Raw genomic sequence first — 13,366 nt, 5'->3', positions numbered from 1 at the left:
AGGCAATGTGCTAAGCATTTTATAAATATTAGTTCATTTGGTCCTCGTGATAACCCAATGGGGGGGGGGGAGGAAAGAACTATTATTAACTATTGCTAAGGTCATTTTATAAATGAGGTTACTGAGGAAAAAGGCAGTTAAGTGACTTGTGCAGGATCACACAGCTAGTAAGTGTCTGAGGTTGGATTTGAACTCAGATCTTTACTTCAGGCCCAGTGCTTATCAATATTATGTAACCTAGAGACCTTCCTAGACCTGAGTTTGTTCGTTTCTAAATGAGGGGATTAGAGCAGATGACCTCTGCTGTCTTCCCCAACACTAAATTTCTTCAGTTCTATGAAAATAAAATTGGTGAACACCTTCTTCTTCCCCATCATTATAACCACCTTTCACTAGCCTAGTGAGACTTAGCTGAAGGAAGGCACTATTTCCATTCATTACAATTTTAATAACAACAAAACAGTCCTTTAGATAATCACTTTCTCGTTCTCAGATTCAGAATCAATGCACAAAGATTTAGACAGATTCAAATCATATGTGGGAGGCCATGTGGCCCAATGGATAGAGAGCTGGCCTTAAAACCACAGAGACCAGGTTTCAAATCCTGTTTCTGACATATACAAGTCACTCTAAGACCAGAGGTTGCAGAAAAGGTGCCAGTCTCTATGGGTGCAGGGAGCATCTTCCCCTGGTAGTTCCTTGTATCAATGAAATTGCAGGTGCAATCACCATCTCCATTCTAAATTCACAGATGGGATACAGTGAAATCAGAAACACTGAAAGCCAGTTGCACAAAATGATGGTGAGCACAGTGCTTCTTCATTGGTATCAACATGCTCAAAGGTACCACAGTCATTCAGGAGAGGAACAACATACGTGTCAACCAGGTCAAATGACTTGTGCTGGGTCACACAGCCAAGTACTATCAGAGGCATGTCTTGAATCTGCGTCTTCGTGATCCTAAGACAATTCTCTCTTCACTATGCTATACTTCCTCTCAATTCAACAATAGTCCCCACTTAGATATTACTTTAAAGTTTACAGAGTACTTTACTAAATGTTTTCAAATCAATCAGCAAGCTCTTTTTAATGGTCTACTATGTGCCAGGACTTAAGGATACAAAACCTTAAATGAACTAATCCTTGTCCTCAATCCTTATATCAATCAAGAGAGAAAACGCACACATAAATATGTTTGTAAATGTGTGTACATACACATGAACATATACAAGTACACACCTATATACATGTATAAATGTGTATCTTTGCGTTCAATTTATTAAACAATTTGAACTTATTATATTCGATCAATAGACAACATGCATAAATAAGCCTGTGTGTATATGGATACACAAGTCTTGCATGTATGTTCATGCACATATCTACACACATTTATGTATATTTATAAATATAGGTATGTGTACACTCATAATGCACAAGCTTATATCCAATCAAGAGAGGCAACACACATGAATAGCCCATGTTTATAAATGTGGACGTGCACACATTTATAACACATGAGCTTATATTCAATCAAGAGACAACACATGAAGAAGCATGTACATGTATATATATATGTGTGTACATGCACATATCCACACATGCGTATATTATATTTATAAATATAGGCATGTATATTTATAATATATGAGCTTATATCCAATCAACAGAGACAACATACACATAAATAAGTACATGTATATGTGTATACATATACATAAACTCATATATATTTGTACAATAAGCATGTATCATATATAGATATGTGTATATGTTGTATATATATTATATATATAGGGTCACATTTATATATGTCCCTATATATATAATATATATACAACAGCTATATATATTTTACTAGCTATAAGCAGGACACAAAGGTAGAATGCTTTCTAAAAGGTAAATCCCCTTCATTTTAAATACTATTGTTCACCAGGGTAGAAGGGTCTATATCTGGGCATTGATTGGTTTCCTTCCTTCCTTCCTTCCTTCCTTCCTTCCTTCCTTCCTTCCTCCCTTCCTCCCTCCCCCCTCACCTTTCCTTCCTTCTTCCTTCCCTCCTTCCATCCCTCCTTCTCTCTCTCTCTTTCTTCCTTTCTTTTTTTTGTAACATCTTTGGTACAGATCACAGAGATGCTGCATGAGTTGTATCTCTGGCCACAAGGGGGATATTCATATCAAGATAATTGATTTCATGGGAAGACCTGGAAAGAGTAGACCAGAAGGCTTGAATTACAACCAAAGCTAATCCTCCCATCCCACATAGCACTGACCTGGCTTATTCCTGTCACTCTTTTTCCTTCAAATGGAGGCCAAAAAGGGTATGTGGGAGAGGAATATCCTTGTGACCTAATGAGCTGCTTTTAGAACAAGAATGATCCAACACTCTTATTAGGGGCTAATAGTATAGGAGAGGAATAGGTGTAATCATTGACCTCCCTTTTTCACTCCCCTTCCCAGAACCATGTGTACTAGTTAGATATTATTAGAGCATTATCTGTCCCCCTCCCCCTAAAAATAAAACAAAAAAATATTTTCTGAGTACTGATTCTTAATGGGAATTTCAGTTGAAATTATAATAACTCACAGACCTAACACTCCTAAATTAAATGCTGTAGGAACACCAAAAATAGGGAGAAGAAACCACAGTACAAATTGTTCTGACTCAGAAGAAAAAGAAGTAAAGGGAAAAAAATAATTTGACTCCATAGTATTAAAAAAATTTATCTGCAACAGAACTACCTTATATACATGCCAAATAGAAGGCCACCTACATGGCCTATACACCTACACTTCACGTCTCATATTATGTGAGGCTACCTATAAATTAAGACCAGTAAAAGGGCCCTCTATTCCCAAAAGAATCTTGGCCACTAGCCTGTCCCTCTGTTAGTAATCCCACCATAGCATTATTCCTCTGGCAGAAACACTACATTCCCAGGAGTGACTTATTAAAATGCAAATATCCTTTCCCTGCTGTTATTTGATCTAGTTCTAGAATTGGTTGCAATACCAATTAGACAAGAGAAAGAAATTAAAGGCATAAACAGAGAGAAGACAAAACTTCCCTATTTGTCTATGACAGGATGGTTTTCACAGAAAACCCCAGAGAATCAGCAAAGCAACAAATGGAGACAATTAGTAGCTTCCGTAAAGTCAACAGTTGCAAAATAAACCATTAAAAATCAACATAATTTCCATTTAGCAGAAATAAAACCCAAATAGTAATAACAGAAAGAGGAGGTTTATTAAAAATAAAATAAAAAATGCGTTCTGGTACTAAAAATAATATGATTCTACCCTCGGGACAGAGAATCTAGGCTTTTATAGGATTATACAGTGAGAAGGGGCCTTGGACGTGATACGATCATCTCACTCATTATGCAGAAGGAATGAGACTTAAACATGAGAAGTAGGTGAATGAGTTAACTATGACTCCAAACCCAGTATTTTTTGTTTCTACCATAGACGTAAAACCATAATAAGCTACTGAGACTTTCTTGAGAATAAATTTGAGAGATTAACCTATCAAGATTCATATGGAAGGAGTCATCAGAGGAGTAAGTTTTAAGGGAGGAAGGAGGGAGTATCATACATGGGCAAGCTAGATGGTGCAGTGGAGAGAGAGAGTGCCAGAGCTGGAATCAAAAAGGCTTGATCCTTATAGCAACACAAGAAGGTAGGTGATAGTAATAACATCATTTTAATGGTAAAGGAATGGAGGCTGAAAGAAATTAAATGACTTCCATGGGGTTATACAGCTAGTAAGAGGAAGGATTTGAATTTAGGTCTTCCCAATTCCAAGTCCAAAACTATACTCTATCTGTAAAAGCAGGTAAACATGCATGGGCTAGAACTGGAGACACAAAGACAAAACGGTTCCTGTCCCCCACCCCTGGCAGGAGACATCTTACAGACTTGAACCGCTTAGACTGTCTCCCACCTCTGGATCATCCAGGGACTTGCTTACCTGGGTTTGTGTACACAAACTTGCATGATCCCTGCCGGTGGTCTTCGCTAAAAAAACTAGAATTTCTGATTTGTACCGAGTCCCTCTCTTCGGACCGTTACCCTATTGGAGTCAGATCTCACTGACTAGTTCCAAGGAGCCCCAAGAAACCTCGGTGGGAGCCTGGTCCTTGTTAAAGGTCTGGGGAACCCTCTCACGAAAGGATAAATCCCGGATGAGCCCCCCAAAACTGTGTGCACCCCAAAAACTGTGTGCAACAGAAATCCTCACCCAAATAATACTCAGAGGTTTCTCAAGGTAGGAAGCAGAAAAGAATGGTTTATTACAATCTCGAGAAGGGGCCAAATGGTCAGGGAGGAGAAGCAATTTACAAAAGGAAATCATGAAGTTATAAAGCACTAACACGGAATTCTCCCCCACTCCCCTCCTGACCCTTTTCTTCCATTGGCTGGAAGTTATCTGTATAATCTAAGTGCAGCAATCTACCTCAAGTACCAGAACAAGGAAACAGTAGATCACCTAATGTACATTTGAGAAAGCACTTCTGTCCTTATTTGGCATATCTTGTGCTGAGGTGGCACTGGGGAGGGTCTCCATCCTCTAAGTCCCAGATTCCTGCAAGGTCAGGTGACCTCTAAACTTAGGCCTAGTGGATGCTGAAGCCACTCTAGATTTGATTTTTCAGAATGGGGAAACTTCACTGAAAATTATCCCTCACACTGTCCTCAAGAAGCTTACATTCTTTTGGGGAAGGAAGGAATATAACCTTTAAACAGTAAGTATATATACTTGATAATCTGAGGCAGATGGAGAGAATAGAAACAAGTGGGGGGGGGTGTATCAAGAAAGTCCCAGTGAGGCCTCCCAAGGACATAAGGGACAGCATCAGGCCACTGGGTATCGGGAGGTTTTGGACACATTTAAAAGAAATAAAAGACACAAAAAGGGCCCAGTTTTGCCAACTTCTGCATCCCCCTGCTCTGGAGCAGGCTTAATCTCCTTCCCTAAAACTCCTGGGGGCATAATTTGCAAACAATCAATTCACAAGTAATCCAATCCATTAGAACCCCTCCCTCACTCCCCCCCAATGGCTCTTTTATGGATCAAACCTCCAGTTGTTCATTGCTCTACAGAGCATGAAATATTTTTAACAGCCAGAGATTTGTCCTAGAATGATGAATAATGCATGGCCAGGCAGGCGCAAATAGAAACTGTTGAGATCCATGAAAACTCGCTCTCACAGCTCCTTCACTTCCCACACATCCCAAAGTAAGAAGTGCCCCAAGCAGGTCCTGAGCATCTTTGGAGGTTTGCCAGTGAGATTCAGTCAAGGAAAAGACGTGGTTCATCAGTTATTTCCTTTAGCACGGTAACCAAGATTGTCCCCTTAAAAAAAGCTGGACAAACAAAACAGCCTGTTGGGGCTAAAAGCAGTTTTGTATTCTTAGGATTTAGGAGACTCATTCATTCATTGGTTTTTGTTTATCCATTTGTTTATTTATTGCAACTGATTTTAGAAAGAGCAAAAAGGGAAAATAAAGAAATTAAGTCTGAAGAAGAGGGAATGTATGGAGAGAGAAGAACTTTGAAGCCCCAGGCCAAGCTTCCAAAGCAGCTGTTACCTCTCTTGCCAAGCCCAAGAAGGGTCAGTCACAGGGTTTGGACCTGGTGTCTGTGCTAACAGGTGGTGGGAGATCTGATTAACCAGGACCCCTTGAATTCTCAAAGAAACTGTTCTGGGAACAATAGTTCCAGTCCATGGCACATACTACTATCTCTTGGGGTTCCTTGGCAACTAGGGAGCAGAGAGAGAGTTGGGTTCAGAGACCTGGCAACATATTCTGGCTTCTGGTGGGTGGGAGTCAGCTGCATCATATTACTGATGAAGAATTTCACAGGAAAAGAGATGTAAAGGAAATCACCAGAGAAACAACTTGACTTACATCACAGTTTTGCCCAGGGCTAGTCTCAACTGTGGATGCTTCCTGGCAGGGTATGTGTGGGACTCTGATGAGGTCATTTTATCCATGATTAAAACAGGGATCTATGGTGTGGAGGCAGCCTGAAACAAAGTCCTGAACTGAGCCTCTTATCCCAACCACATCCACTGATCCTCCTGGGGTGAGAAGGGCACAGGCTTTGGCATCAGGAGATGACTCCTTTCTCCACCAATCAGCAATGTCATTTCATATTTCCTCATCTATAACTGTCTCTTCCAAGGGTTCTTAACTTTTTTTGAGTTATCAACTCCTTTGGCAGTCTGGTGAAGCCTATGGACCTCTCCTTACAATAATGTTTTTAAGCATGAAAATAAAATAGAGATGACTACAAAGAAAACCAATGATGTTGAAATAAATATCTGAATTAAAAAAAAAAAGTTTACCCAATCTAGGTTAAGAATTCCAGAATTAGATAATCTCTAAAACTCCCTCCAACTTCAGTATTTTATGATTCTAAGACTCTGTGAACTATGTAATGATACATGAAACATTTGTGATTTTAACACTGCAAAGATGTCTTGATATGGAACATTCTTTAATCATACCAATTCAGATTTGTCTGTGAACAGAGAGTCAGAAAGTTATCGTCACACAATGGAGAGAGCAATGAACTTGGTGTCACAGGTTCAAACCTCTGCTCTGTCTTATTATCTAAGTCACTTCTCATCTTTGGGCCTCTGTATTTTCATGTGTGAAGTGAGAAGGTTAGGTTTGTGGCCAGGAACCCCCAAAGTTTCTGTGTATAGATTTCAAGGGAACTATGAAAATGGATGGGGGAAAATACAGCTTTATGTCAATAGAGTTTCCTTAGTTATATGTTAAATTACAGATTTAATTTTGTGCAATTAAAATCACCATTCCAAGAAAGGGTCCATAGGCTTCACTAGCCTTCACAAAGAGTCCATGACACATATGAGGTTGAAAATCCTGGTCTAGATGTCCCTTCTAGATTTATGATGCTATCTATGGCATAGTAGATAGGTGTTGGGGAGTCTATGACTTAATACATAAATCCCCCATGGTCATACTTGAACTCATGCCTTCCTGACTTAACTCACCCTTCTAACCTTCATGTCAGGCCATTTCACTATATAACCAGAGACCATATCAGATGTCACAGAGAGAACTACATTATGATCACTTATATATTCAGTCATCCCCAAAATAATGAAAACATTGGCTGCCCACAGTGATATTTAGTGTAATTTAATGGGGAAAAGTCCTAAATCCTAAATCACTAGCTCTGAGTTCTTGAATCAAGAATGTATGGCCACAAGGGGCCTCAGAGGCCATTTAGTCCAACCCCCTCATTTTATAGGTGAAGAATTGAAAGTGAGAGATATTAAAGGACTTGACCAAGGTCACACAGGTGGCCTTGCAGAAGAACTGAGATCAGAACTCAGATGCTCTAATTGAATCCTGTGATCCTTACTCACAACTCTCTCAGATCCAGCTTAGTCACTCAGGCCAAGGTACTTATTCACCCTCAGCCCCATTCACAGAACAACTACATTATGAAGACAGCGCAAAGATAAATGAGTACATTGGAAGAAAGAGCATTGTATGAATGTCCCAGTTTATCAAAGCAGTGATGGTGCCAGGATTAAGTCAGGGAAAAGGAAATTAAAATTAAAATTAAAACACCAGGAAAAAAACCACTTCACAGACCTTGATGCCAAGCTCTATATTCTCTCCGCCATACACATCCATCCCTGGGTCCAGGAGGCCTATTTCCCCGAAGAACTTCCTGTTGACCACAAAGGAGCACCCAATCATTGCTGGAGTCCTGCAGCAGAGAAAAAAAGACAGTGAGGTCGTTTTCAGTAACAGATGATGGGTGTTCCCAAAAAGTAAGGTGGACCATGGCACAGGTCATGAGCTTAGAGGTGAAAGGTAATTAGAGTCCAACAGGTATGACTGCCTCACTTTACATATGGAGAAACTGAGGCCCAAAGAGTTTAAGTAACTTCCCCAGAATCACACAGAACTTTTCCCATGTATCCCTCCCTCTCTTGGCCTCAGTTTCTACCTCTGTAAAATCAGAAGGTGAGATCAGATTATTTCTACATCTCTTTTCAGTTTTGTTCAAGCCAAGACTCCTTAACATAGCCCTGGCCTACAGGCCCAGTTTTGTCTTAGCCTGACCAAGGCTTTGACTGGATATTCCAGATCATGTTGGTGTCTTTGTTTTTCAAACAACTTCTTTTCACGGCCTCTGTAAGCCGGACTGAGAGTCAAGACACCTTGGTCTGAATCCTGGCCTTGCTATTACTTTGCTTTTCAAACTCAGGCAAGTCATTCTCCCTAAGCCCTAATCCCATCTTCTGTAAGATGAAGTTGTGAGTTTATAGCAGCTTTTTTTGTGGTGGCAAAGAATTGGAAATGGAGGGGATGTCATCAATTGAATGTAATGGAATACTATTGGGCTATAAGAAATGATGAACAGGCAGACTTCAGAGAAACCTGGAAAGACTTATATGAACTGATGCTGAGTGAAGTGAGCAGAACCAGGAGAACATTGTACACAGTAACAGTCACATTGTGTGATGGTTAGCTGTGATACACTTAGCTCTTCTCAGCAATGCAAGGATCAAAGACAACTCCAAAAGACTTACAATGGAAAATGCTATCCACATCCAAAGAAAGAACTTGGAGTCTGAATGCAGATGGAAGCAGACTATTTGCGCTCCTTTCCTTTTTATTGTTTTGTATTGTTTCTTCTTTCTCATGGTTCCTCCCATTAGTTCTAATTTTTCTTTACATCATGACTCATGTGAAAATATGCTTAATATGAATGCATAAGTAAGGCCTATATCAGATTGTATGCTGTCTTGGGGAGGGGGGAAAGAGAGGGAGGGGGAACAATTTGAAACTCAAAATCTTATGGAAGTGAATGTTGAAAACTAAAAATAAATTAATTTATTTTAAAAAGAGAAAAAATGAAGTAGTGCGATCACTCTCAATGGAGTCTTAATGGGGAGGTTGGATGGCTACTTGTAGAAGATTCTGGTTGACCTTTGAGGTCTTTTCTCTTAGATTCTGAGATCCTCTCACTAGAAAATCTCTGTGGTCACTTCCAGCTCTAAAATTCATTGGATAGGTAATAGAACTCACATTCTATTAGGAATGTAATGAAGTTGATTCCCCAGGGAAGGCACAGCTAATTGACTCCTCAGTCAGGGCAAAGGAATCCAGAGCATGGTGAGAGCCTTGGAGAGAGAGGGGAAGGCTAGATTCACTGTGAGTGGGATGTGCCCACTAGAGCCACAGACAAGGGAGGCCTACAGACCCCTAGAGGAAAGGGGCAACTCACTGAAGGTAATGTGCTGACTTTGAAAGGGGGAAAGGCTACTAATCCAAGAAAAATGCCTCTAACTCCTGTGACTATGAAGTAACCTGGATCTCTCAGAATAAGATATTTCTATTACCAAATCATAGCTTTTAGAGCTTAAAAGGACATTTAGAATTCATCTGGACCAGGAGGTAAGGTTTTTAGTTTTTTTTGTTTTTTTTTTTCCATTGTTATAGCTGAGGCAAATACTTGTCATGCAGCCCTAACACATACTCAAAAAGGTGAGGCTTGGAAAGTATGGCGGGCCGACATGGAATTGCAAATTATTTTTGATGTGGGATGGGGTCAATATCAGTCTATCAGTCAATAAGAATGTCTGAAGCACCAATGTGCCAAGGACTGTACTAAGCTCTGAAGATAAAGAGATGAAAATGACATAGGATTTTGTCTTGAGGAGTTGACATTCTACTCAGGGAGACACATTTACAGATATCAAAGACAAAAGGGAGATGGCCCCTGCCCTCAAGGAGCTTACATTCTATGAGGGCTTTTATCTTTTTTATGTGTCCTGGACCCCTTGGACAGACAATCTAGTGACATCCAAGGACCCTTTCCCAGAAATATTTTTTTTTATATTTAATTTTTTCTTTTGCTTTTTGGAGGGCAATTGAGGTTAAGTGACTTGCCCAAGGTCACATGGCTAGTTTTTGTGTTAAGTATCTGAGGCCGGATCCGAACCCAGGTCCTCCTGACTGCAGGGCCAATGCTATACTCACTGCACCACCTAGCCTCCCCATTATTTTAATTTTTAAATACAATTTTAAATAAAAAAATTATTTTAAAATTTTAAATACAATTTTAAAATTTAAATTTTATTTTAAATTTTAAATAAAATAGAATTACAAAGGAAACCAATTATAATGATTTTTTTAAGCTCACAAAATGCAAGCGAAGAACCCATTTACTATAGGGATAAGATATGCATGAGAGATAGCAGAGTATGGGAGACAGAGTGCTGCAGTTTGACTTAGGAAGAGCTGGATTCGAATCCTCTCTCAAATACTAGCTGTTTAACCATGGCCAAGCTCTAGACCTCAGTTTCCTCATCTATAAAATATACTAAAAAGTCCCAAAGGTCCCTTTTATCTTTAAATATATGATTTCATGACCCTAAAAAGGAAGAAAAAAGTCTCCCTCACAATGCTGGGGAAGATCAACGAGTAGGGGAATCAGTAAAAGCTTCCTGGAAGAGGTGAGCTCTGAAGGGGTGCCAAGAGACAGAGGCAAGAAAGGAGAATATTCCAGGCCTAGGATCTTAGGGCCTTTGATGAGAGCTGGGAGAGACCCCAAAGGCCATCTAGTCGAATTCCCTCGTTTTACAGATAAGGAAACTTCGGCTGAGGATGATTTAGTGATTTGCCTAAGGTTACAGAGACTATGAAAAGGCACAGAAAATTGGAACGTATTCATGGGTCACAATGGAAAGAGAAAGTAAATTTAAAATAGGGACCTGGGATGGGGAGGGCTGACTAATCAATTAATCAACATTTAGTTGCATCTGACTCTTCGCGACCCTATTTGGGGTTTTCTTGGCAGAAATAATGGAGTGGTTTACCATTTGCTTCTCTAGTTTATTTTTACAGATGAGGAAACTGAGGCTAACAGGGTTAGGTGACTTGCCTAGGGCCCACAGCTAGGAAGTATCTGAGGCCAGATTGGAACTCAGGTCCTCCTGACTGCCAAACTGGGGCTCTATCCATGGTGCCACCTGCTGTGTTCCAGGCACTGTGCCAGTTACTGGAAACACAAAGACAAAGAGTGAAGCACCTTTCAAGGTTGACATACTAATGGTACTGTTTCCCCCACCCCCACACACACCATTGCTAGCAATCCCTTTCTGAGATTCCTTTCTATTGACTCTGGATGTATCTTGTACTAACAAAGCTCCTTGTGAGCAGCGGCTATGTTTTTGCCTTTGTTTATATTTCTAGCTCTTAGCACAGTGCCCAGTACAGAGTAGAGTTAATAAACATGTGTTGACTTATTCACATGAACAGGCATGAGCAAGAAGAGAGAGTAATAATTAGTGGTTGCTTTCAATCCTACGAACTAATCAAGAAGCCAGGGACAAGTCTTCCCTCAATCCCAGAGACAGAGAGCCCTGGCCATGGGAGGTGAACTATTGGCCCATAATGACTGAGAATCAAGGCCATTTTCTGAGCTCCAGAGGTAGGCTGAGGAAGCCTCTACCCCCAGCCTGCCTCCCCAGAGCTGCTACATCTCACTTGGTTTGAGATTTGAACAATAACAATGAAAACACCCCAAATCTGGCCAAGTTCCGCCATCTGGATAGAGGGAGCCTGAACTTTCCCCACGTTCCCATGGGTTTCCATGGCTCAGCACTGTGGGAGGTGATGCTGCCATCAGAGCTTCCATCCCAGCCTCCTTTAGTCACCAAGTAGATAGCATTCAAGGTGTCTATCTCCTCCTGGCCTTCCCTAAAGCCTTAACACCTGACTGATACCAAGGACAGAGGTGGTGAAATGAAGGAAAAAGAAGGCTTCATTCTGGCGCTGTAAAAGGTCAGCCCAGCACAGAAGGGCCCAGGCTGTGGACAAGCACCCAAGGCGCACGTATGAGGGGATCTGGGAGTAGGGAGCAGATTTGGCTTGGGAAGGGGTTGAGGGCGGCTTGCAGAATCAGCAGAGGATGCTGAAGGCAGCTGTGCTTGCAGCCCCAGTGCTGGCTTAGTCTTCCTGAGAATGAGCAGTAAGTGAACTGTGCCACCGGAAATTGTGCTGCATTTGGATGCAGTCCCTGGAAGTGTTCTCTGCAGCTCAGAATAATTTAGGAGTTGCACAGATCTTGTGATGTTCTGATGTGTTCATGGATCATGAGTCCTCTGCCGGCCTCAGTGATTCTCACTGCCAAATGGATTAGGAAAAACCAGAGGACCACAGGCCTGGTTAGCATTGCTCAGCTAGCAACTTTCTGAGGCAGGATTTGAACACAGGACTGCCTGATTCCAAGCTCAATGCCCTAACCACTAAACCATCCCAATTTGTACCATTTTATGTTCAAGTCTTTGGCACAAACTAAAATGGGAAAGAAAATGGAGAAATGAGATGCTGTGGGGAGTAAGGATAGTTCAAAAGGTTATGTGGAAAGGACAACATATTTTTGACTCAGGTGGCCCATGACCTAGATGCCTGGGGCTGAGGTTTTGGCTTTTTAGTTATTAAATTTGCCATTTAAATTATGAGTTTAATAATCACCAACGAACTCAAGAATTTCAAGATGCAAAAAAAAATCATAAACGGTGAACTTCTACTGAGTATACTTTTTAAGAGTGTTAAATTTAACAAGATAGTATCCAAATTGCCCCCTTCTGTGCACTCTGCTGAACATCTTTGTTTGTTGCCTCGCTGGGCCTGCCCTTGTAAAAAACGAGCAGTCGGGCAAAACAAAGCAGTATATTGGCTGTATGTGAATACATCTATCTTATTATCTGCAGCTCCAATCCATTGCTTCTCTGTCAAGATGTGGGCAGCTGGCCTCATCCGCAGAATCTGGAGCCAGATTGGTCACTGCGTTGACCGGAGTGCCTCCAACTAAGTTTCCAGGAAGCTTAAAACTATAATGCAATTTCTCCATATTTGGATAAAGCAAATTGGCCTAGAAATTCAACCCTGGGCTCATCTTTCATCACCAAGTGAGTGATCCAAGGCATCATCCCTCCATACTCTTTCACTGACTCCCATCTCTCCATTCCACACACAAGCACAAATACTTTTAGCAAGACTATACAGTCTGGCCCCAACAACTAACATGCCCCCATTACCAGTCTCCAGACTCCCTTCTGGGAAAACCAAAGGGCAAAGAAGGGTAGTCCTCCCCCACCCCGAGCTGTCCCTACTGCTAGAACCATCTACCTGCTCACCTCAAGCCATCAATCAGCAGAGATTTATTAACTGTCTACTACATACCAGGCTCTGTGCTAGGCACATGGGATCCAAAATGCAAAAATGAGACCTCCCTACCCTCAAGTGGCTAACATCTGTCACAGGAGGTAACATGTAGGCATGTACAGATTAAAGAATAAAT

The 13,366-nt window shown here is 41.0% G+C and overlaps 1 protein-coding gene across 1 annotated transcript in view; it reads right to left on the bottom strand.

Moving 5' to 3' along the window:
• The window catches only part of GALNT17 (polypeptide N-acetylgalactosaminyltransferase 17), a 429,974-nt gene that overhangs the window by 96,966 nt on the left and 319,642 nt on the right, over positions 1–13,366 (bottom strand). The window contains exon 6 of the mRNA XM_069089547.1: positions 7,639–7,756. Within this exon, the coding sequence (XP_068945648.1) occupies positions 7,639–7,756 (118 nt within the window). The remainder of the gene's footprint in view (positions 1–7,638; positions 7,757–13,366) is intronic.

The sequence above is a fragment of the Petaurus breviceps genome, unplaced genomic scaffold, assembly GCF_028583685.1.
Source record: "Petaurus breviceps papuanus isolate PSGF00001 unplaced genomic scaffold, PetGlider_PUasm1.0 186, whole genome shotgun sequence".
Lineage (NCBI taxonomy): Eukaryota > Metazoa > Chordata > Mammalia > Diprotodontia > Petauridae > Petaurus > Petaurus breviceps.
This window is presented reverse-complemented; position numbering and strand designations above follow the sequence as displayed.